Below are 21,136 nucleotides of genomic sequence, written 5' to 3'. Positions count from 1 at the left end.
AACTCTGGGCCCCTAAGGTCAGTCCCCATAGCCACAGTAAGATGGGTCCCCTCCCTCCCCTGAACAAGACACTCCTGCACAAAATTCCCATAAATTCCAGAAAGGGGCCCAGCTGTCATTTTCCTTATACACAGCTTTAGTGGGCATCCCATGAATTTCCTCTCACCCATTTCCCCTGTTTCATCCTCACTGGGACTAAGAGGTAGCTGCCTCCACCACTCTCCACACTGCAGTAATCCCTCTGAGACTAGAGGGTGCTCACCCTCCAGCCAGGCAGAGAGGCAGACAATCTGGACCCTATGACCGAGATTCTTCCTCTCTGGTCAGGCCACCACACAGGAAACCCTGGATGAGCAGAGAATCAGCCCAGCCCCTTCATCTGGCTGCTTCAGGAAGCAGAGAGAAGCTCCCTAAAGACAAAAGCTGTCACCAGGCTCCATTCTGGAAACTGCTTAGTGTCCAGAGGGCTGAGAGCAGGACAGCAGCTCTCCATCCCTAGATTGTCCAGGGATGCAGATGATGGTACAGATGTCCCCAAGATCTCAAGCCAAGCTGGCTTTAGAGAAGGGGATGATGAGGAGGTCCCTGTGGAGGATGAGAGCTGAGAGCTCCCAGGAGCTGCCTGAGGAGTCCTTGTCTGTGTGGAGGCAAGACTTGGCCACTGGAGGCCCACAGCACCTGTGACCTCCCTGGTCCTTCCTTCCTGTCAGGACCCCTCTCTGTAGAGCAGAGCAGACACAAATAAGAAGATGGTGACCCAAGAGCATTTCCCAACAAAACTACGTTTATTCACATTTTACATACATCTCTCCAAAGATCCTGCTGCCACCCACGCCCACCCAGATCCACCTCCCCCACCTCTCGAAGCTCCCACAAGCCCAATCCCCTCCCTGCCCTGGAGTCCCTTCCTCCAACAGCAGCCAGGATCACCCACGAGCTGAGGAGCCCTAGGCTCCCCTTGGGGCTGGCCCGCTGTTCCCTACTGGCTGCAGAGCCGCTTCCTCTTCCTTCCTGTGACAAATGGGTCACACTTTCTCTTTCTCAGCTGTGAGGAGCGAACCAGTCCCAGAGCCAGAGCTGGGGTCTCAGAGACCCCGAGGCCAGCCCCCAGGCCAGGCAGCATCTCAACAGCAGCTGAGCCTCCGCACAGAGCCCGCTTCCTAGACTTGGCAGCAGCCAGAGGAGCTGGGCTGAGGCCTATTCTCTGAGAGGAGGGGGCCTGGCCTGAGGCAGGGACAGGACTCTGGGACAGCCTCCAGGGCAGCAGGCTGTGCTGCGAGGCCAAGAGGAAGGCCAGGCTGGGGAGCTCCTCCTCGTCCTCGCTGGACCCGTCCCTGGGCCCTCGGGCCCCCAGAATTGGAAAGACCGTTCTGAGAACTGAGGTATCCCTGGGTCCTGGCTGAGGGCCAGTGCACCTCTGACCCTGGGGAGGGGAGGGTTGTCCTGGCTGGAATGGAGGCAACTCCTGCTGTCCCAGAGAGGGAACAAGGTCTTTGGCCTTGGATAGGCCAGTGTTTGCTTGGCTGAACCTGTGAACAGCCTCGAAATCAACCTCTGGTGGGCCGGCTTCATGTCTGACCCCTAGCTGGGGGCCTTGATCATATCTCTGGGCATCTTTGCTGGCGTCAGACTCAGAAGGACTTGAGTCCACTTGGGGTACACTTTGACTGCTGGGTGTCCGCACTCCCTTGTCTTCCTTCAAGGCCAGGAGTCGTTTCTGCACCAGCTGGTAGGAGAGAAGAGGGCAGTGACTGCTCTGCACACCCACATGTGAGAGGAGGAGCCGTGGGCAGTGGGACATGGCCCTGGGTGGGGTGGAGAGGAGGGGTGACCTTGAGACTCAAATCCAAATATAGACACTGTGGTGTTCCTGCTGGCCTCCTGCACCTTGTTCCCAGCTTTGTGTCCTTTCCTCCCTCATAACCCGCCCCAGCTCCCTATCCTCTCCCTCCTATCACCCAGCACTGCACCTACCCCAGAGTAGGCTGTCTTCCAGGCCAGATGTCCCAGGCAGGGGAGGGATGGACAGAGCCATGGAAGCCTCCTTTTCTGGGGTTCTATGTCTCCCTTGCTCACCAGGGTCCCCCATGCCCTGGTTTACCTGGGAGACTCTTGTCTCCCCTGTTCTACCTGGGGTCCCTCCCTCCCCTGGCTCCCCTGGGTCACATGGGGTCCCCACCCACAGGCTCCATAAGTATCCCTCCCTCTCCTGCTCACCTCCTCAGGGGTGAGGCCTTCCTCCTGTTCCAGCTCCTCAGCTAGTGCCAAGGGATCCAGTTGTGGTTCTGGGGAAAGCAAGTCTGCCAGGAATCGAGGGTGAATGACTGCCTCTACCTAGAACAGAAGGAAAAGGCTGTGAGCATTCTTGGCCAGGAATGGCCTGGGAGCCAAAAAGACCTAGAGGAAAGTGAAAAGTAGAGACCCACTCCTGTTCTCTAGTGGGGGTGGGGTGGATGCTCAAGAGTGAGGGGTGGGGGATATATGTATACATATGGATGATTCACGTGTTGTACAGCAGAAGCTGACAGAACATTGTGAAGCAATTATACTCCAATAAAAAAGCACATACACACCTACTTACACAGACATATGAAGGCATACACACAGACAGACACAGACATGAGCACTCATACATGTGCGTACACACGCTCCACACACATATGGACACACACACAAAGCACATGAACAGAGCTTCAGTCCCATTGGCCTGGGCAGAACCCAGTTCTTGGGGTGCTGAGAGTTCCATGCCTTGGAATCTTGTGGACCCCAGGCTCCATGCCCAGCCCACCTTGGTGACGAACTCTTCCTGGGAACACAGCTTGTCAATGTAGCTCAGGAGATCTGGGTCTGCATAGGTCCCGTCCTCTTCCTGCTTCAGCTCATCCTCATCCTTTCCACATTCTGCCTCTGACTTGCCCGTGGCCAAGTGGATGGGCCCCACCAGCACCTCCATGATGTTCACATACTCTCTCACAGCCTCAGGGGGAATCTCCTTGGGGGCCTTGGTCCCCGGATGCCGCTGGGCTCTGTGTGGCTGCGAGCGGGTGGGATGGGCCCGGGGCCCGGCCTTCCGGGGAGCACTGGCTGAGGCAGAGCAGGAAAGAGGGAAGGAAGGTGAGGGGCTTCTGCGTCCACCTCCTGACCACTGAGCACGCGCTGGTGAGGGCAGTGTTTGGGGGTCAGTGACTTAGGTGTGGGCAGGGTTAGCACCACCTGAAGCCTCATGCACAGTGGGAGGGGGAGGGGGCCATCTAAGACAGTCCTGTGAGGAATGTGGAACCTTGATTCTTCAGGGTATCCCTAACAAGCCCACTCTGTGTGGGGTCTTTTGACAGGGAGGTGAAAGAGGAGTTATTAAACTGATGGAGATGATACCCTGTAGTGACAAAGGAAATGGCAACCCACTCCAGTGTTCTTGCCTGGAGAAGCCCAGGGACGGGGAGCCTGGTGGGCTGCCGTCTATGGGGTCACACAGAGTCGGACACAACTGAAGCGACTCAGCAGCAGCAGCAGTGACAAAGGACAACTGAGACCCTGTCTCACTGGCTGTTCTGGTTGAAAGACCAATGACCCTCTTGAAGGAAAAGGATCCACATGGGGCCAGCGGTCATCCCTTGGCCCATGTCACCTTTGCTTGGAACTCCAGTGGGAACGTGGGTGCCTGGCTGAGGGCACACTGTCGGGGCTGAGGACCCCTGAGGATCCAGCTTTGGTGGGACTGGAGGAGGCAGGCCTTGCACCCCCTGCATCCACTGTAACTTCTGAATCTGCATCACTTCCTCTGCCTCAAATTCCATGAACCTGGGAGTGATGGAGGCATACGGCACACTGAGAAAAAGGCCTGGGCTTTGGAGCCGGGAACAAAGGCAACAGAGAATGAGGGCCTGGGAGAGAGTGTGTCTTGGGGTGGACAGGCCTCTGGGAGGTACTATTCCCAGCAGAGGGCTCTCCTGGAACTGACTGGACATCTGGGACTCTTTCTGCCCCACCAGCACTTGAAGGGCACTCAAGAGCATAGACCGAGGCTGCTGAATTGAACCAGGCCCTCAGGACACAGGCAGACCCACAGGGGACCCTCCTCATGCCCCCATTCCCGTCCAGAACTATATGAAGGGCTGATGGCCAGAGGCTGAATCAGGCACATGTCCCCAAAGCGGTCCTTGCTGAATCCAGGACCCTGGACAGGGGCTGAGAGTCCTGGAACATAAGCCTGGAGACAGGGCCCAGGAAAGGTTGGAGGATTTGGCCGCTAAGCTTAGAGAAGAGGCTTTCCTTTCCTCTGAGAGGTGTTTGTTTGGTTGGTTCTATTTTTAAACTAAAAAGATTGCCATGGAGAAAATACTGGAATGGCCAGAGACGTTTGGGCTGATGACATGCTGGCTTCCCCAGCCTCTTCAGGGAGATCAGGGTACCCACTCCAGCCACTTTTCATGAGAAGAGGGGGTCCCAAAGTCTATGTCAGTGGCTGCCAGCCACCCACCACTAAGGAAGCAGCAGGCTGGTGGGTAGAGAACATGCCCCTGCATAGCTCCTATGGCTGGGGTTGGACCCCTCCTGGGCTCAAAGCTTTACCCAACCCCATCCTGAGACCTTCATGTCAAGCCAAAGGTAGGTCACCATCAGGGGAGATCAGAGGTGCTGCTGGAGGAAGTACTGAAGACCCACGCTCTCAAGATGAGGGAAGGGTTCTGGAGGGGAGTAGGGCATCTGGGCTGTGGGGGCCCTGTGCTGAGTGACAGCCCTCCTCTATCCTGCTTGATGAGCATGCCCACAGCCAGACCCTGACCTGGGGTCTAACCCTCACCCACTCCTCTTACCCACCACACAGCTCTAGGGCCCAGGATGCTGACTCACTTTCTGGCCATCTCATAGTAGATCATCCGGTCAAAGTTGCTTCTGTGCTGCCATTCCTGCACAGCCCGCCACAGTCCCTCCTCCAGTGTCATGGTGGGCTTCAGGCGAGCCAGGGACCGAAGCACTGGGCTGTAAGCCATCAGGGTCTGTTTCAGAGTCCAGCCCAGTCTCCACTCATCTGATTCCACCCAGCAACTTGGACCACATAACCCAAGATAGCATGACTGAGCATCAGGAAGGTGAGAGACAGGCCTGAGAGAGCAAGGACAAGCCTTCCCGCTACTGCCATCACCGCCTCACTCTCACTGAAGGATGACCATCCATTCCCAGGCTAAGGCTGGGACAGGGACCCTTGTGAGGGCTCCTTCCTTTGCAAGATTGCCTTTTGACTATAAAAATCCCTATCATCAGTGAGGCATGGCATGTGCCAGGCAGTCTGCTAACACTTCATAGATTAGCCTAAAGAGTCTTCTACACAGTTCTCTGAGTTAAGTGCAATTGTCCCCCCCACCACCTTTTTTTTTTACGAGGGAACTGAGGTTTAGGAGGGAAATGCCTGCCAGGCTCCCAGCTCTAGGAGAGAGCCCATGCCCTGTGAGCTCTACCACCACCCAGTTCTAAGAATTCTCCAGAACAAGGAGGTTCTTGTTCTTGAGGCATGCATAGAGCTCTATCCTGGACCTTGCACTCCCTCTCCTTTCTGAAGGGACATCCCCTGACCATGGACAATCAAGTCCTGTGTGAAAGGATACGGCACCACAAAGGAGTGCAGCATCCCATCTGTGGCTCCTCACCTCACACCAAAACCCTCCCTGGCTACAAGTCTTCATCAACATCACCATGAGCATCATGGAAAGTCAAGTTCGCTGTACTCACAAGGCAGTGAGATAACTGAGATAAGGTACTGAAAGGATGTCAGGAACTTGCATGGTGATGTGTAGGACCAAAATGTGCCTTCTCACAGCAGGGACATCACCCTCAGACTTTCTTCCTGGTATCCCTACAAACCTAATCTGAGCATCCACCCCCAGTTCCTTTTTATCTAAAAGCTCTGATAACCTCATGACCCCCTGGCTGTTCACTCACATGAGAAAGCAGGAAAGAGCTTCAGCATCAGGACTCTGGGGAAGGTGTCTCCGGGCCAGAGACTTGAAGCGCTGCCAACGTCGGAAGTTCTCATACACGCTCTTGGGGTTGCAGGAGTCATCCTGCGAGGCCTTGGACTGGTTGGTGGCCAGGCTGCCCTCCCTGGAAATGCCATGTGACTGTGGCCCCAAGTTCACTTGGGGAATGATGGGGGCCAGCTGGGCAGCTGGTAGTGGAGCTTGAGGTGGAAAGCCTGGGGTCCAGCTTCCCTTGCCAGACTGAGCTACTCCAACAGCTGGGGCAGTCACAATGGTCTCCATCGCAGGGGTTGTTAAGAATAGGGGGACAGGACATGCAGTACTCCTGCTGAGGGGCCCTGGAGTGCTCCAGTTGAGGGGAGCCTGAGTAAGGACAAAGGTCTGAGTCTGCGGGTGCTCTGCTGGCCTTCCTTCTGACCTGACTTGGACAATGATGTTGCAAGCCCCAGGGGCACTGGGGCCATAGCCAGCATTGGGCACCAAAGGTGTCCTTGGAAAAGCTGGCAGCAGCTGAGTGCCACCAGGAGGGAATGATGGGGTCATGGAAGGTGGCAGGTGTTGCTCCCAGGGTGGCCAGTGTTGGGGGCCAGGAATGGGTGGAGGAAAGGGCATTGTCCTGAAAGGAGGCAAGGAGGCACCAGGGGTCACGGCCACATCCATTCCCAGCTCTGGAGATGCTGTTGAGACAAAGGAAAGATTTGAATGGAGGAGGAGAACGGGCAACAGATGAAAGGTTGTTGCTGAACCACGAAAAGATGCTGAGATTCTTGGCCTCCGGAGGAGAATAATTCAATCCAGGCCCAGAGATGAGGCTTGATTGCTCAGAGCTTTTGTGTAATAAAGTTTTTTAAAGTCTAAAGGCGATAGAGAAAGCTTCTGACATAGGCATCAGAAGGGGGCAGAAAGAGTACCCCCTTGCTAGTGTTAGCAGTGGAGTTATATACTCACTAATGAATCAAAAGAATGTCTGGAGGTTGTAAAGACCTACTCCCATAATTTACATTTTAAGATAACAGAATTAGCCAGAAGGTTTAATCCAGAGACTGTCCTCAGGCAGGATACATTCAGTTCAGTTCAGTTCAGTCGCTCAGTCGTGTCCGACTCTTTGCAACCCCATGAATTGCAGCACTCCAGGCCTCCCTGTCCATCACCAACTCCCAGAGTTCACCCAAACTGATGTGCGTCGAGTCGATGATGCCATTCAGCCATCTCATCCTCTGTCGACCCCTTCTCCTCCTGCCCCCAATCTCTCCCAGCATCAGAGCCTTTTCCAATGAGTCAACTCTGCATGAGGTGGCCAAAGTATTGGAGTTTCAGCTTTAGCATCAGTCCTTCCAATGAACACCCAGGACTGATCTTTAGAATGGACTGGTTGGATCTCCTTGCAATCCAAGGGACTCTCAAGAGTCTTCTGCAACACCACTGTTCAAAAGCATCAATTCTTCGGTGCTCAGCTTTCTTCACAGTCCAACTCTCACATCCATACATGACCACTGGGAAAACCATAGCTTTGACTAGACAGACCTTTGTTGGCAAGGTAATGTCTCTGCTTTTGAATATGCTATCTAGGTTGGTCATAACTTTCCTTCCAAGGAGTAAACGTCTTTTAATTTCATGGCTGCAATCACCATCTGCAGTGATTTTGGAGCCCTTCAAAATAAAGTCTGACACTATTTCCACTGTTTCCCCATCTATTTCCCATGAAGGGATGGGACCAGATGCCATGATCTTAGTTTTCTGAATGCTGAGCTTTAAGTCAACTTTTTCACTCTCCTCTTTCACTTTCATCAAGAGGTTCTTTAGTTCCTCTTCACTTTCTGCCGTAAGGGTAGTGTCATCTGCATATCTGAGGTTATTGATATTTTTCCCAGCAGTCTTGATTCCAGCTGTGCTTCATCCAGCCCAGCATTTCTCATGATGTACTCTGCATATAAGCAGGGTGACAATATACAGCCTTGACGTACTCCTTTTCCTATTTGGAACCAGTCTGTTGTTCCATGTCCAATTCTAATTGTTGCTTCCTGACCTGCATATAGGTTTCTCAAGAGGCAGGTCAGGTGGTGTGGTATTCCCATCTCTTGAAGAATTTTCCACAGTTTGTTGTGATCCACACAGTCAAAGGCTTTGGCATAGTAAATAAAGGAGAAATATATGTTTTTCTGTGACTATTTGATTTAGGTCATGCCTGAATGGTCTAGTGGTTTTCCCCACTTTCTTCAATTTAAGTCTGAATTTGCCAATAAGGAGTTCATGATCTGAGCCACAGTCAGCTCCCAGTCTTGTTTTTGCTGACTGTATAGAGCTTCTCCATCTTTGGCTGCAAAGAATATAATCAATCTGATTTCAGTGATGACCATCTGGTGATGTCCATGTGTAGAGTCTTCTCTTGTGTTGTTGGAAGAGGGTGTTTTCTATGACCACTGCATTCTCTTGGCAAAACTCTATTAGCCTTTGCCCTGCTTCATTCTGTATTCCAAGGCCAAATTTGCCTGTTACCCCAGGTGTTTCTTGACTTCTTACTTTTGCATTCCAGTCCCCTATAATGAAAAGGACATCTTTTTTGGGTGTTAGTTCTAAAAGGTCTTGTAGGTCTTCATACAACCATTCAACTTCAGCTTCTTCAGCGTTACTGGTTGGGGCATAGACTTGGATTACTGTGATATTGAATGGTTTGCCTTGGAAATGAGCAGAGATCATTCTGTCGTTTTTGAGATTGCATCCAAGTACTGCATTTTGGACTCTTTTGTTGACCATGATAGCTACTCCATTTCTTCTAAGGGATTCCTGCCCACAGTAGTAGATATAATGGTCATCTGAGTTATATTCACCCATTCCAGTCCATTTTAGTTCGCTGATGCCTAGAATGTCAATGTTTACTCTTGCCATCTCCTGTTTGACTACTTCCAATTTGCCTTGAATCATGGACCTAACATTCCAGGTTCCTATGCAACATTGCTCTTTACAGCATCAGATCTTGCTTCTATCACCCACCAGTCACTTCCACAGCTGGGTATTGTTTTTGCTTTGGCTCCATCCCTTCATTCTTTCTGGAGTTATTTCTCTACTGATCTCCAGTAGTATATTGGGCACCTACCAACCTGGGGAGTTCCTCTTTCAGTATCCTATCATTTTGCCTTTTCATACTGTTCATGGGATTCTTAAGGCAAGAATATTGAAGTGGTTTGCCATTTCCTTCTCCAGTGGACCACATTCTGTCAGGATACATTATTGTTATATAATTCTTGTAAAGACCTCACCAGATCTACTCCCATAATTTACATGTTAAGATAACAGGATTAGCCAGAAGGTTTAATCGAGAGATTGTCCTCAGGCAGGATACATTATTGTTATATAATCCTAAGGAATGTAGAGGGAAAAAAATTTTTGTCCTTTCTTCCTCCTTGAGAATTTCAGACCCCTCTCTCCTTGGAGACCCCTAGACTTCTTATCAACCTGCCTAGGAAATGACTCTCTCACTGGGACTGAGGCTCTCTGGAGAGAATCAGAGTGTAAATCTCCACACATGAGGACATCTGGACAGTGTGTGCAGCATGGACATGTCTTCTAATGATTTTCACGATCTGACCTCTGGATGAGAATTATTCCACTGGTGACGTCACTCCTAGCCTCCAAGGTCCCTGAGCCCTGTCTGCCAAGAAGAAATCTCTTCAGCAAGTGCTGACTCGGAGAGCCTCCCTCAGGCACTCTCTGGGACTCAAACCTCACAGGCTGTCTCCCAGACCCGGAACTGGGTGAACATCTGCTCTGTGAGAAATGCCCCTCAGCAGGTCCACTAGCAGGTGAGGACCTTCTCCACGGTAAGTTCTAGGCACCCAAAGACCCTTTGTGGACAGGCAGTGTTTAAAACATTAGGGGCCTACCTCCACCTCAGTCTTTCTTTTCCTGGTGCTCAGTATAAATCCTCTCACTCTTTTCAAGCCTCACAAAACAAAAATAATGGAAACTATCACTCAAATGGAATTCTGACAAAAACCCATAACACACTGGCTCAGCATGCACATCAGAATCACCACAGCAGACAGTTAATATGAGCCAGGTTATACCACCCCCTTCCCAGTGCCCAGAGCCATGTCATCACTCTAGGAATTCTCTTTGTAGGAACTGTGGGGAGTCTGAGAAGTGGGCATCTGTCCCTTAAATTCTGTCATTTCACAGCCAGTGAATGGCTGTAGAGGATTAGACAAGGACCAGGGAATGGTCATGTTACATTGGTTGTGGGAGTATAGACTGCCTGGGGTACTTCCCCTTTGAGTTCCCAATAACAGAGAGTGAAGACAAACTGAGAAACAGGCATGATCCAGGTGCCATTGTGATAAAGTTGTCTGGAACACATCCCTGTTCAGGAGAACACGTTACATGCCACGTGCACCTAATTAATCAGAACAGGTGTCATAGGACTTTTACTCAGAACAGAGAAGATTGTCTGCCTGCTTCTGGGCTACACTCCTTACCCCCTTTAAAGAGGAAATCAGCTTTCACTGACATTCCACCAGAACTAACCACCCTCCACATCTGTTCCCTGTCCACAAAGGAGTGACGTGAAAAATGAAGAAACTCTTCGTCTCAAGATATGCCGAAGGTCCACCATGAGATATTGGACAAGATGAAGTCGGTCTAAAGAGCTGCTTTTCCACAAAAGGAAGAACAGTTTAGGACATCTTGGGAAACTGAGGCCTGTCTTGGTTGAAGTTACATGGACACCCATCCCTGTCAAAGCCAAGGCAACTGTTACCTGAACTGAGAGGTCAGCTGTGAGCTGGAAGGAGTGGAGACGGTCTGGACTGCAGCAGTTAGAGTAACTTCCTGCCTAGCTCTCAGAGGAAATTTCACTTCAGGTGTGACCACACACAGTCCCATTGAATAGTTTTCTAATAAGACTATCTCTCCCCATGGCCCAGTTAGATACAGTATGCCCCAGTCCAAACCCCTCAGAAAGACATGGGGTGGGACAAGCTTCGGGTACCTAAGAAACACAATACGGGGCTAGGGCCTCCTCATGACCCTTCCTGTGTCACCACCAGATCACCCACACTTCCTACACACATGTTTCAAAGCGGCTTATCTTCATTCTAGAAATAATCAAGCCTGCCTGCTGCCATCCTTTCTCCATAACCAGGGCAATTTCCCTTGATCCACTTCCAATGAACCCTCCTCCCCAGTGCAGCCTCAGGTTTCTTCAGGCTTTTCAGTCTCCCCAGATGTCCTTATGGGTCCAGTGCTCTCTCCTTCCTCAACTTCAGTTCAACCGTGTGCCCACAGTGAAATGTCACATGTGGACTCAAAGGTCTGAGAAATGGCAGGGAACACGACCGCAGCCTACAGGCTTACCTCCTTCTGAAGCCATTCCCATAGGCTTGGACATGGACCACTGCTGCCTGGTAGCCTCAATGAGAAAAGTCAAGACCAAGACCCAGAGAGGGACCTGCTCCAGCAGATGCTCAGCATCCAAGTAAAGGAGGGAAATGTTTGAATTCAAACAGTAGAATGTGGAACTGAAACATTCTGCAGCGGGGGAGGGGCAGAAGGCAGGTGGACCTGGGTGGGGTGAGCAGACATTCCATGAACAGCTCTGGCAGGAAGGCGAGAACCAGAAGTTCGTTCCACATTACATAGCGGTGACACAATTGGTGTTTGCCTCTTTAGGCAACTTATCAATTGTTTCTCAGTTTCACAGCACCAAAGTTGGACTTGATCTTCCACCTATTTCACTTCTTTTTCCATCAACCTAGTTTTGTGTCCCTCAACTCACTCTGCTTCCTAACTGGATCTTGACTTACTTCAACAGAGACTAGACTTTCAGAACAAGTTCAGAAGAACTTTTAGTCTTATAAACCCTTGGGTATTAATGGCTACATGGAACTGAGGGTTTGAAATTAGGATTGTCTCAGTAGATGCAGGGTGTTTGGTTGCTGTATGTACATCACTCCTAAGGAAGCAGTCCTTGTGCCCCAACCAACATTCAGCAGGACTTTTCCTTACTAACAATCCCTTTTGCTGGAAAAAGCCCATCTATCAAAAATCCATCATGCAACCCACACGTCTAAGACCAGAATTCACTGTGTTTCTCATAGCATTACATTGTTGTTAAATATTTAGTTTTTTATCTTTTAAATGATTTTAGTATAATACTTTAAACAAGTAATATCTTCTAATGGTTCAATATCAAATTGTGAGAAATGGAATATGCAGTGACATAGTTCCACCTCTTTCCTCACTTCAATCTTCTTTCCCAGAGAAAACCAGAGTTATCTGTTTCATTAAAATCTTTCCAGAGATGTGTTTTGCAACTAAAAATGAATGTGATTGATATTCATTTTTAAAAATGTCTCCAGTTTTTTTTTTTTTCTGGTTGAAAATTCATATATGTTCCAATATATCCAAGTATATTTTCAATGATTGTTTTTGTATTTTGTATTACAGCTCCTCTGTTTCTGGACTTAATTCCTAGAACAAGAATTTCTACAGTCTTTTAAATTTCAAATTACCTGAAAAGGTAGGATGGCCAGATCAAGCAAATAAAAATAACAAATGCCTAAATGAATTTGATTTTTTGAATTTTGCATAAACAATGGATTAGTTTTTAGTCTAGCTGTGCCCTATGCAATATTTCTGATATAGCTTTATGCAAATTAATTTCCTCATTATCTGATACTTGCATTTAACTGAAAACCTGTATTTTATCTGGCAGTACTACCAAAAAAGTATAACATAGTAAGCTATTATTCATCATTCTTATGAGAAAGAGGGGCTTCCCTTGTGACTCAGACAGTAAAGAATCTGCCTGCAATGCAGGAGACTCAGTTTTGATCCCTGGGTTGGGACGATCCCCTGGAGAAGGAAATGGCAATCCACTCCAGTATTCTTGCCTAGAGAATTCCTGGACAGAGGAGCCTGGAGGACACAGTCCATGGGGCTGCAAAGAGTCGGACACGACTGAGTGACTACAGTTTACACTATGAGAAAGAGAACTGGGAGTAAAGAGACTGACGTGTGCATCTTGGGTCCAACACAAAACACAATTGCAAACACACAAAATCTGCAGACTCTGGATGAAATGGATTTCGAAGAGCCATCACATGGCATTGAAAGTTTAGGCTTAGTAGGACTAAGGACAGAAATAAGGAATGAGAAGGTAAAAAAATCTTCTCTTTCCTTGTGTTTAAAGGACTAAATATCCCAGAGCACTGGTTTTTCTAGATGTTAAAAATCTATTACCCATGAAATGGACGTGTACCTTGAGAAAAATGCCAAAAGTTTATCTAGCAATGTCCAATCCCCATTCACACAAATCCACTTCCATCTAAATTCTAGCCTGCAAATACTGCTTATAAGCTTATGAATTTCCTGTCTGCATTACATACCCTTGCTCTTTAGAACCTAAGCTCATCATTGCATATGGACCCACCTGCATGAAATAAAGGGAGCATCTCTTTTTTTTTTTTAATAATTTGCTTGATTCTCATTTTCATATTGAAAATCAATGTCAGTTTATCACTATCAAAATGATATGAAAGAATATTTGCCTTTTGTGTTGTGAGAAGAAAGGAATTTAGGTATCTTGTCAAGGGATATGAAGGGTGAAAACTTCAGAGGACTACAACCAGATCTCTTGGGAGACAAGAGTCACTCCCTGCTATAGCAGGAATTGTGGGGTGTTGGGGAAAGAAAGATTTAGAAGGACAGTTCCATACGGTGAAAAAGACTTCTGTTGGTGCTTATGAAGTTCCTTGCACCTTGCAAGGAAAAATGGACTCAAAAGAATGTGAGAAGATGAGGTGAGAGTATTTAAAGTAATATCATGGTGAACTTTATATCAATAAACTCCTGTTGGGGACTGAAAAAATAACTTGGAAATATGGCTCAGCTCTTGGACTCCTATCATGAAGGAAAACTTAAATGATATTCAACCAATGCTAGACTTGATGCTAGAGGGATGGTGAGGCAGAATACAAGAAAGGAAAGCTTTCTTGTTGCTTCCTCCCCTTGTTCAGTCCTTCAACCAATTACAAGATTCTCATTCATAACTCTGATAAAGTATTTGAATGAGGCCTCTCAGGGCCACTGATACAAAAATTGCATTATGTAAAAGTTATCAATTCTGCAATCAGTTTTGTACTGCTTCAAAATACTACACCCCGGAGACAGATATAATCAAATCAGCCCAAATATGATTTGGGAAGACCAGACAAGGAAGGAGTATCTAAAATTCCTTTAGATCACAATCTCTGACTATTCCTGCAGACGCTGGGGGCAGGCATTGATTACAGAGAAAAAGTATCTCTGGACATGGATCACAAGCATCAGAAGACAGTTCATCTTCCACATCACTATGGAACATTAAAGACAGAAAGAGATACAATGTTTATGTCTTGTGGAGTTTTCAAGTCTGTGCACTTGAAGCTCTTAGTACTGTTAAATATGAGGGATCTTCAGAAGCTTTCTGTTGAGTGAAAAAATGCTCTAATCTTGCAATTGACCAGAAAGAGGATTTGCTGATTGAGGTTTCTTTGGCAAGCATTACATAGTCAGGTTAATAAGTTGATTCTGCTACTATTTATTTTTTTATTGCCAACAGAAATTTTGCAATATATTACCAAAAAAGGGGGAGAGTAAAATTGTTCCCATAGTATTAATACCTGTTGTGTTTAAATTGAACCAGATTGTTGTCTTACTCAGGGTTACAACAAAAACTTTACAAAGGAAACACTCAATATTTACTGAAAAAAACTCCATGTATTAAATACACTACAGAAAAATATTCTAGTAGAGTATATGCATTTGGAAGAACTCTAGGAATGGAATCAGGAGAAAGCATCTTAAGAGTGTTCCCAGGTCTGAAACTCTTTGCTAAAATTGTTCTTTAACAGAAACGTCCACCTTGCTAGGAAAAAGACCTACTGGTTTTGACAGGCATAAACAAGAAGCAAGGAACTGCAGTCTGAAGGTCATGAAAGCACTTGCTCCAATTTGAGGACATTGTTATAAGGATGGAGCTCTACAAAACCCTTTGCATCTAAGCGCAAGGACTTCACGTATGCAATTTAAAAATCACAAGTGCTCTTCTCACGAGAGCTAGTTTTAAGAGAGCACCACGAAGTTTCCAGCAAGGAGACTTAGCCAGAGAAGCTCCTCAGGATACCCCGACCCTCCATTTCTCTCCTCTCCAGCAGGGACTTAAAAGGACAGTTTCCCACAAGTCCTGACGCACAGGACTCCAGGGGCTCTAGAGCACTGGAAGTGCGGTAGTCTAATGGCTCTTTCAAGGGTCTGTTGAGGCTGTCTGCTCAGGAAAACAGGAGCGCACGCGCGAGCTTGGAGGGTGGGGCCCCAACGGCTGCCTCAGCAGAGGGCCGAACCTCTTAAGGCCGCCTCCAGAGTCAACATGGAGGTAAGGGATGGAGGGACCCTTCAACCTGCGGGTGTCACTCTCTGACTGCTGTTCACCCTGTCGGGTATTTGTGTCTTTGTCTGTAGGGGAGTGGAGAAGGAAATGGCAACCCACTCCAGTGTTCTTGCCTGGAGAATCCCAGGGACGGCGGAGCCTGGTGGGCTGCCGTCTCTGGGGTCACACAGAGTCGGACACGACTGAAGTGACTTAGCAGTAGCAGCTGTAGGGGAGACTCCTCACAATGTGGATTCATGCCCCTATAGAGCTTACTTAGTTCCCTTTGCTGCGTTTACACTAGGGTTATTGGCCATGGGGGAGCAGGCTGCAAGAACGGTTCGGTGACTGTGGGAGTAAGTTGTGGGATAAATAGTGTGTGAGAGCCGTTAAACAGGTGCCATTCTGTCCACGTGTTCTGAAGAGTACGAAAGCTAGACGGAAGTTCTTCCGATTTGAAAGCCCTCATCAGGTTCCCAAAAACTAGCACAGGTTATAGGAAAATGAGTGGAAAGTGAGTGAAACCATAGTTTCACTTGTGTCTTCATTTTTAACGTAAAGGCATCAATCGATTGTTCAATTGATTTGGACACAAATGTTCAAACTGCACTCTTTTGTCCATGATAGAAGAAACTTTGCTGAATGTAGTAATAAACATTGATTCATAGTCTGATATCAATTCAGTATTGATTTGCAAGCATAGATGGGATTCGTGTGTAATCGGTTGGTGGGAATCTGATATGTAATAAAATGTGTGGGTTGGTTTTGTTTGTGAATATTTGTGTTTAAGGGGAAGTTATGTTTTTGTGAGAATGTGTAAGGTAAATCTTTGAAGGATATTTGAAGGGTGTTGAGATTTAACGGAGACATACTCAAGGAGTGAGTTAGTGGTTGCTGCTGCTGCTGCTGCTAAGTTGCTTCTGTCATGTCCGACTCTTTGCGACCCCATGGACTGCAGCCTACCAGGCTCCTCTGTCCGTGAGATTTTCCAGGCAAGAGTACTGGAGTGGGGTGCCATCACCTTCTTTGTAGTTAGTGGTTAGGTATTTGTAATTTGGTATTTGGGGAATATTTTTACATGTGTCTTTTTCACCCATGAATTTGGGAATTTCTTTGTGTCTCATGATGGATTTGCATATGCATAAGGGCAGTGTTAGGAAAAGGACTGATGTGTATTAGTTTGGGTATACTATCTGTTTTGTGTATTTGATGAATGTAGGATGATCATTTGTGTATTCAGGATATCATTTGTGCATTGTGTATGTTGTAGGGCTTATGTGGTTTGTGTGTGTGTATTTTCAGGAGCTGTGTATATATCTGTTGCTGTGTAGGGGAAGTCTGTGGCTATTTTATGGAACTGATAGATGTAGGTATGTTGTGTTTGTATAATACTGTATTATGGAAGATGGAAGAGTTAATTCTGTGTGAGAGTTTGGGAATGTGGGGCTATGCATATGCAGGTAGTGTAGGATGTGTATTTGAAACAGAGAGTATATACAGTTATATGTTTGCTTATTTTTAGTGCAGCGGGTAATTGTTCTATTTGGAGCTTGTGGAGAGTTGTACATAAAGTAAGTTTGTGTGTGTATTCAAGGGGCATAGCCATTTGGAGGAATATCTGCTAGTGCTATGTATTTGTATTTTTCAGTAGGGACCTCTTAGGCTTATATATTTTGAGAAGTGAGTATATGTGTATCTGATGAGACGGTGAGGTTCCAGGTTTATACACAGGAGTTGGAGAATTGCACTTATATGTATTAGGAATATGTGACATGGTTATTTGTTAGTATTTGCAGATATATGAGCTGGCTCCTACTAGCTAGGGATCATTTGGTATGTGGAAGTTATTTCATAAATGGTTTCCTGTAGATATTTCTATGCATGTTACTTGTGAATAGTAATTTGTGTGTATGTCATCAAAGGGTGTATGAATTATCCAAGTTTGTTCATGAGGTATGGAGTTGTTAAGAGTATTCTAAGTGCATTTCTTTGGAAACTGCTAGGATCCCTTATGATTATACAGTGGAAGTGAGAGATAGATGTAATGGACTAGATCTGATAGAGTGCCTGATGAACTATGGATAGAGGTTTGTGACATTATACAGGAGACAGGGATCAAGACCATCCCCATGGAAAAGAAATGCAAAAAAGCAAAATGGCTGTCTAAGGAGGCCTTACAAATAGCTGTGAAAAGAAGAGAAGCGAAAAGCAAAGGAGAAAAGATATTCCCATTTGAATGCAGAGTTCCAAAGAATAGCAAGGAGAGATAAGAAAACCTTCTTCAGCGATCAATGCAAAGAAATAGAGGAAAACAACAGAATAGGAAAGACGAGAGATCTCTTCAAGAAAATTAGAGATACCAAGGGAGCATTTCATGCAAAGATAGGCTTGATAAAGGACAGAAATGGTATGGACCTAACAGAAGCAGAAGATATTGAGAAGAGGTGGCAAGAATACACAGAAGAACTGTGCAAAAAGATCTTCACGACCCAGATAATCATGATGGTGTGATCACTCACCTAGAGCCAGACATCCTGGAGTGTGAAGTCAAGTGGACCTTAGAAAGCATCACTTCGAACAAAGCTAGTGGAGGTGATGGGATTCCAGTTGAGCTATTTCAAATCCTGAAAGATGATGCTGTGAAAGTGCTGCACTCAATATGCCAGCAAATTTGGAAAACTCAGCAGTGGCCACAGGACTGGAAAAGGTCAGTTTTCATTCCAATCCCAAAGAAAGGCAATGCCAAAGAATGCTCAAACTACTGCACAATTGCACTCATCTCATATGCTAGTAATGCTCAAAATTCTCCAAGCCAGGCTTCAGCAGTACATGAACTGTGAACTTCCAGATGTTCAAGCTGGTTTTAGAAAAGGCAGAGGAACCAGAGATCAAATTGCCAACATCCTCTGGATCATGTAAAAAGCAAGAGATTTCCAGAAAAAACATCTATTTCTGCTTTATTGACTATGCCAAAGCCTTTGGCTGTGTAGATCACCATAAACTGTGGAAAATTCTGAAAGAGATGGGAATACCAGACCACCTGACCTGCCTCTTGAGAAACCTATATGCAGGTCAGGAAGCAACAGTTAGAACTGGACATGGAACAACAGACTGGTTCCAAATAGGAAAAGGAGTCTGTAAAGGCTATATATTGTCACCCTGCTTATTTAACTTCTATGCAGAGTACATCATGAGAAATGCTGGGCTTGGAAGAAGCACAAGCTGGAATCAAGATTGCCGGGAGAAATATCAATCACCTCAGATGTGCAGATGACACCACCCTTATGGCAGAAAATGAAGAGGAACTAAAAAGCCTCTTGATGAAAGTGAAAGAGGAGAGTGAAAAAGTTGGCTTAAAGCTCAACATTCAGAAAACTAAGATCATGGCGTCTGGTCCCATCACTTCATGGCAAATAGATGGGGAAACAGTGGAAACAGTGTCAGACTTTATTTTTGGGGGCTCCACAATCACTGCAGATGGTGACTGCAGCCATGAAATTAAAAGACGCTTACTCCTTGGAAGGAAAGTTATGACCAACCTAGATAGCATATTGAAAAGCAGAGACATTACTTTGCCAACAAAGGTCTGTCTAGTCAAGGCTATGGTTTTCCCAGTGGTCATGTATGGATGTGAGAGTTGGACTGTGAAGAAAGCTGAGCGCCAAAGAATTGATGCTTTTGAACTGTGGTGTTGGAGAAGACTCTTGAGAGTCCCTTGGACTGCATGGAGATCCAACCAGTCCATTCTAAAGATCAGTCCTGAGTGTTCATTGGAAGGACTGATGCTAAAGCTGAAACTCCAATACTTTGGCCACCTCATGCAGAGTTGACTCATTGGAAAAGACTCTGATGCTGGAGGGATTGGGGGCAGGAGGAGAAGGGGTCGACAGAGGATGAGATGGCTAGATGGCATCACCGACTCGATGCACATGAGTTGGTGATGGACAGGGAGGCCTGGAGTGCTGCGATTCATGGGGTCGCAAAGAGTCGGACACAACTGAACTGAACTGAGTGCGTTTATACATGTGTTTGATAGTAGATAGTAGGAGGTGGTCTGTGTATATTAGCATGAGGTTAGATATATGTATATAGTGTCCTTTGTTTATATGTTTGGGGAGCAGTGGGGAGGTTGTATTTGGAGAGGTAGTGTTTGTTGTATTTGGAGAGGTAGTGTTTGAGGGGGATCTCTATGTTCAGAGGTTGGGAATGTTTGCACATCTGTGTCCATAGGTGTGTGAGAATTGCATGTGTATATTAGAGAACAGAAATTGTCGGTGTTTTTGTGTTTTGTGTGTGTCTTAGCATTTGGGATGTATACTCAAGAGTAGTTTATGGATGTGTGTATTTGTGATTTGTGCGTAAAGGAGGCTTAGTGTCCTCTTTGTGTTTATTTCAAAATGTAATGCCTGAAGAATTTAGCAGTGTTGCTTGTGTGTTCTCAGAACTGGTAAGTTGGACTTATATAAGTATAGTTAACTCTATAACATCATGGGTTTGAACCACACGGGTCCATTCCTAGTGGATTTTTTTTTTTTTCAGTAAATACTACAGTGCTACTACATGATCCATGGATACAGAAGCATTGAATGGAAGTTTGGTACCCTAATCCCCAAGTTGTTCAAGGTTCAGCTGTATTCGATAAGTGTAGGTTGTTTGTGGCTGTGTGTATTTGAGTCCCTGGGGCTATGAATTAAGTATTCTGGCAGATATGAGAGTTCAGTAGATGGAGTAGGTTATGTGTATGTTCAGAAATCTGGAGTATATATATTTTAGGGCTATGAATTGCATGTGGGTCTTTTGGGAGTTGCTCATGAAACAAACACTTGTGTACCTCGTGAGCCTATGTGTATACGTGTACAGTGTGTGTACATATGAGAGGTATATTGATTGCATATGTTTGTGTTCAGGCCCATGTCGTGTGTATATATGTATATAGTTATAAGAGTGGCATGTGAATATTCAGTGTGAGTAGGTTTTCATCTATAAAAATTTAGGTAGTAAGAGGTGGTCTCTGTGTATATTTTTTCAAGGTGAGAGTAGAAATATACATGTGTGTTCAGAATATATATGTGTATGGATATACATACATACACATATATATGAATATGTATGTTGTGTCCTTTTGCTTATATATCTGTGCTGGGAGTTGAGGGGCCTACTCTGGGTATAAGTGGATTTTGTGCACATACTCATATGAAAAGATTTGGGATGTGTTGAAACTGGTTCATACTAGCTTGGGATAGTCAGTGGTGCATATCTCCTCCCAGTTCTGTGTTCAGTGATGTCAACTAGGTAGCTTGAAACTGATCATGCTGGGAATGTTTATACCATGTAGACACCATAAATGAAGTCTTTCCTACCTTTCTCAGAGAGGTTTTTATTAAGCATTTATCAGCACACCACTGATGTGTGTGTTTAGATGTATGTATGTATGACACAAGAATATTTGGGCATCAGTGGGAATGTATGGGACACTTACGTGGTTATCAGTGGGGCTTCTGGGGTTGTAAGTGTGAATGGATCCGTGTCATTCTGAATCATTGCATCGTTCCTATCAGGTTGGTCAAAGAATTCCCGTAAATGTTGGGGATTCCCAGCAGAAATCATGCAGATGGATAGAGGGGTGTCTGTACTTTAGGCAGTAGACACTCCAGCATTTGTATGGTCCTAGCATCTGGGCCCCTAGAAGGGTGGGTGTGGTGGGCAGATGGCCTTGTAGAGGAGAAGCTTCACAGGTGCGTTGTTGGTGTGACAG

General features: G+C 46.4%; 1 protein-coding gene and 1 long non-coding RNA gene across 2 annotated transcripts in view; one reads left to right on the top strand and one right to left on the bottom strand.

Annotated features, from left to right (window-relative positions):
* Window positions 1-540: 540 nt before the first annotated feature.
* On the bottom strand, window positions 541-12,034 carry LOC133253086 (NUT family member 2D-like). The gene is made up of 7 exons (XM_061426337.1): window positions 11,328-12,034; window positions 5,941-6,655; window positions 4,855-4,983; window positions 3,629-3,801; window positions 2,789-3,084; window positions 2,218-2,334; window positions 541-1,726 (listed from the first exon to the last, which is right to left on the bottom strand). The coding sequence occupies exons 1-7, from the start codon at window positions 11,359-11,361 to the stop codon at window positions 980-982; spliced, it is 2,211 nt and encodes a 736-aa protein (XP_061282321.1). The 5' UTR covers window positions 11,362-12,034; the 3' UTR covers window positions 541-979.
* A 3,250-nt stretch (window positions 12,035-15,284) lies between these two features.
* LOC133253085 (uncharacterized) overlaps window positions 15,285-21,136 on the top strand; it is a 48,879-nt gene continuing 43,027 nt past the window's right edge. The window contains exon 1 of the long non-coding RNA XR_009738175.1: window positions 15,285-15,387. This is a non-coding gene — a long non-coding RNA (uncharacterized LOC133253085). The remainder of the gene's footprint in view (window positions 15,388-21,136) is intronic.

The sequence above is a fragment of the Bos javanicus genome, chromosome 8, assembly GCF_032452875.1.
Source record: "Bos javanicus breed banteng chromosome 8, ARS-OSU_banteng_1.0, whole genome shotgun sequence".
In the NCBI taxonomy this organism is placed as follows: domain Eukaryota; kingdom Metazoa; phylum Chordata; class Mammalia; order Artiodactyla; family Bovidae; genus Bos; species Bos javanicus.
Note: the sequence above shows the minus strand (reverse complement) of the source record. Positions and strands in the feature narration are given on the sequence as shown.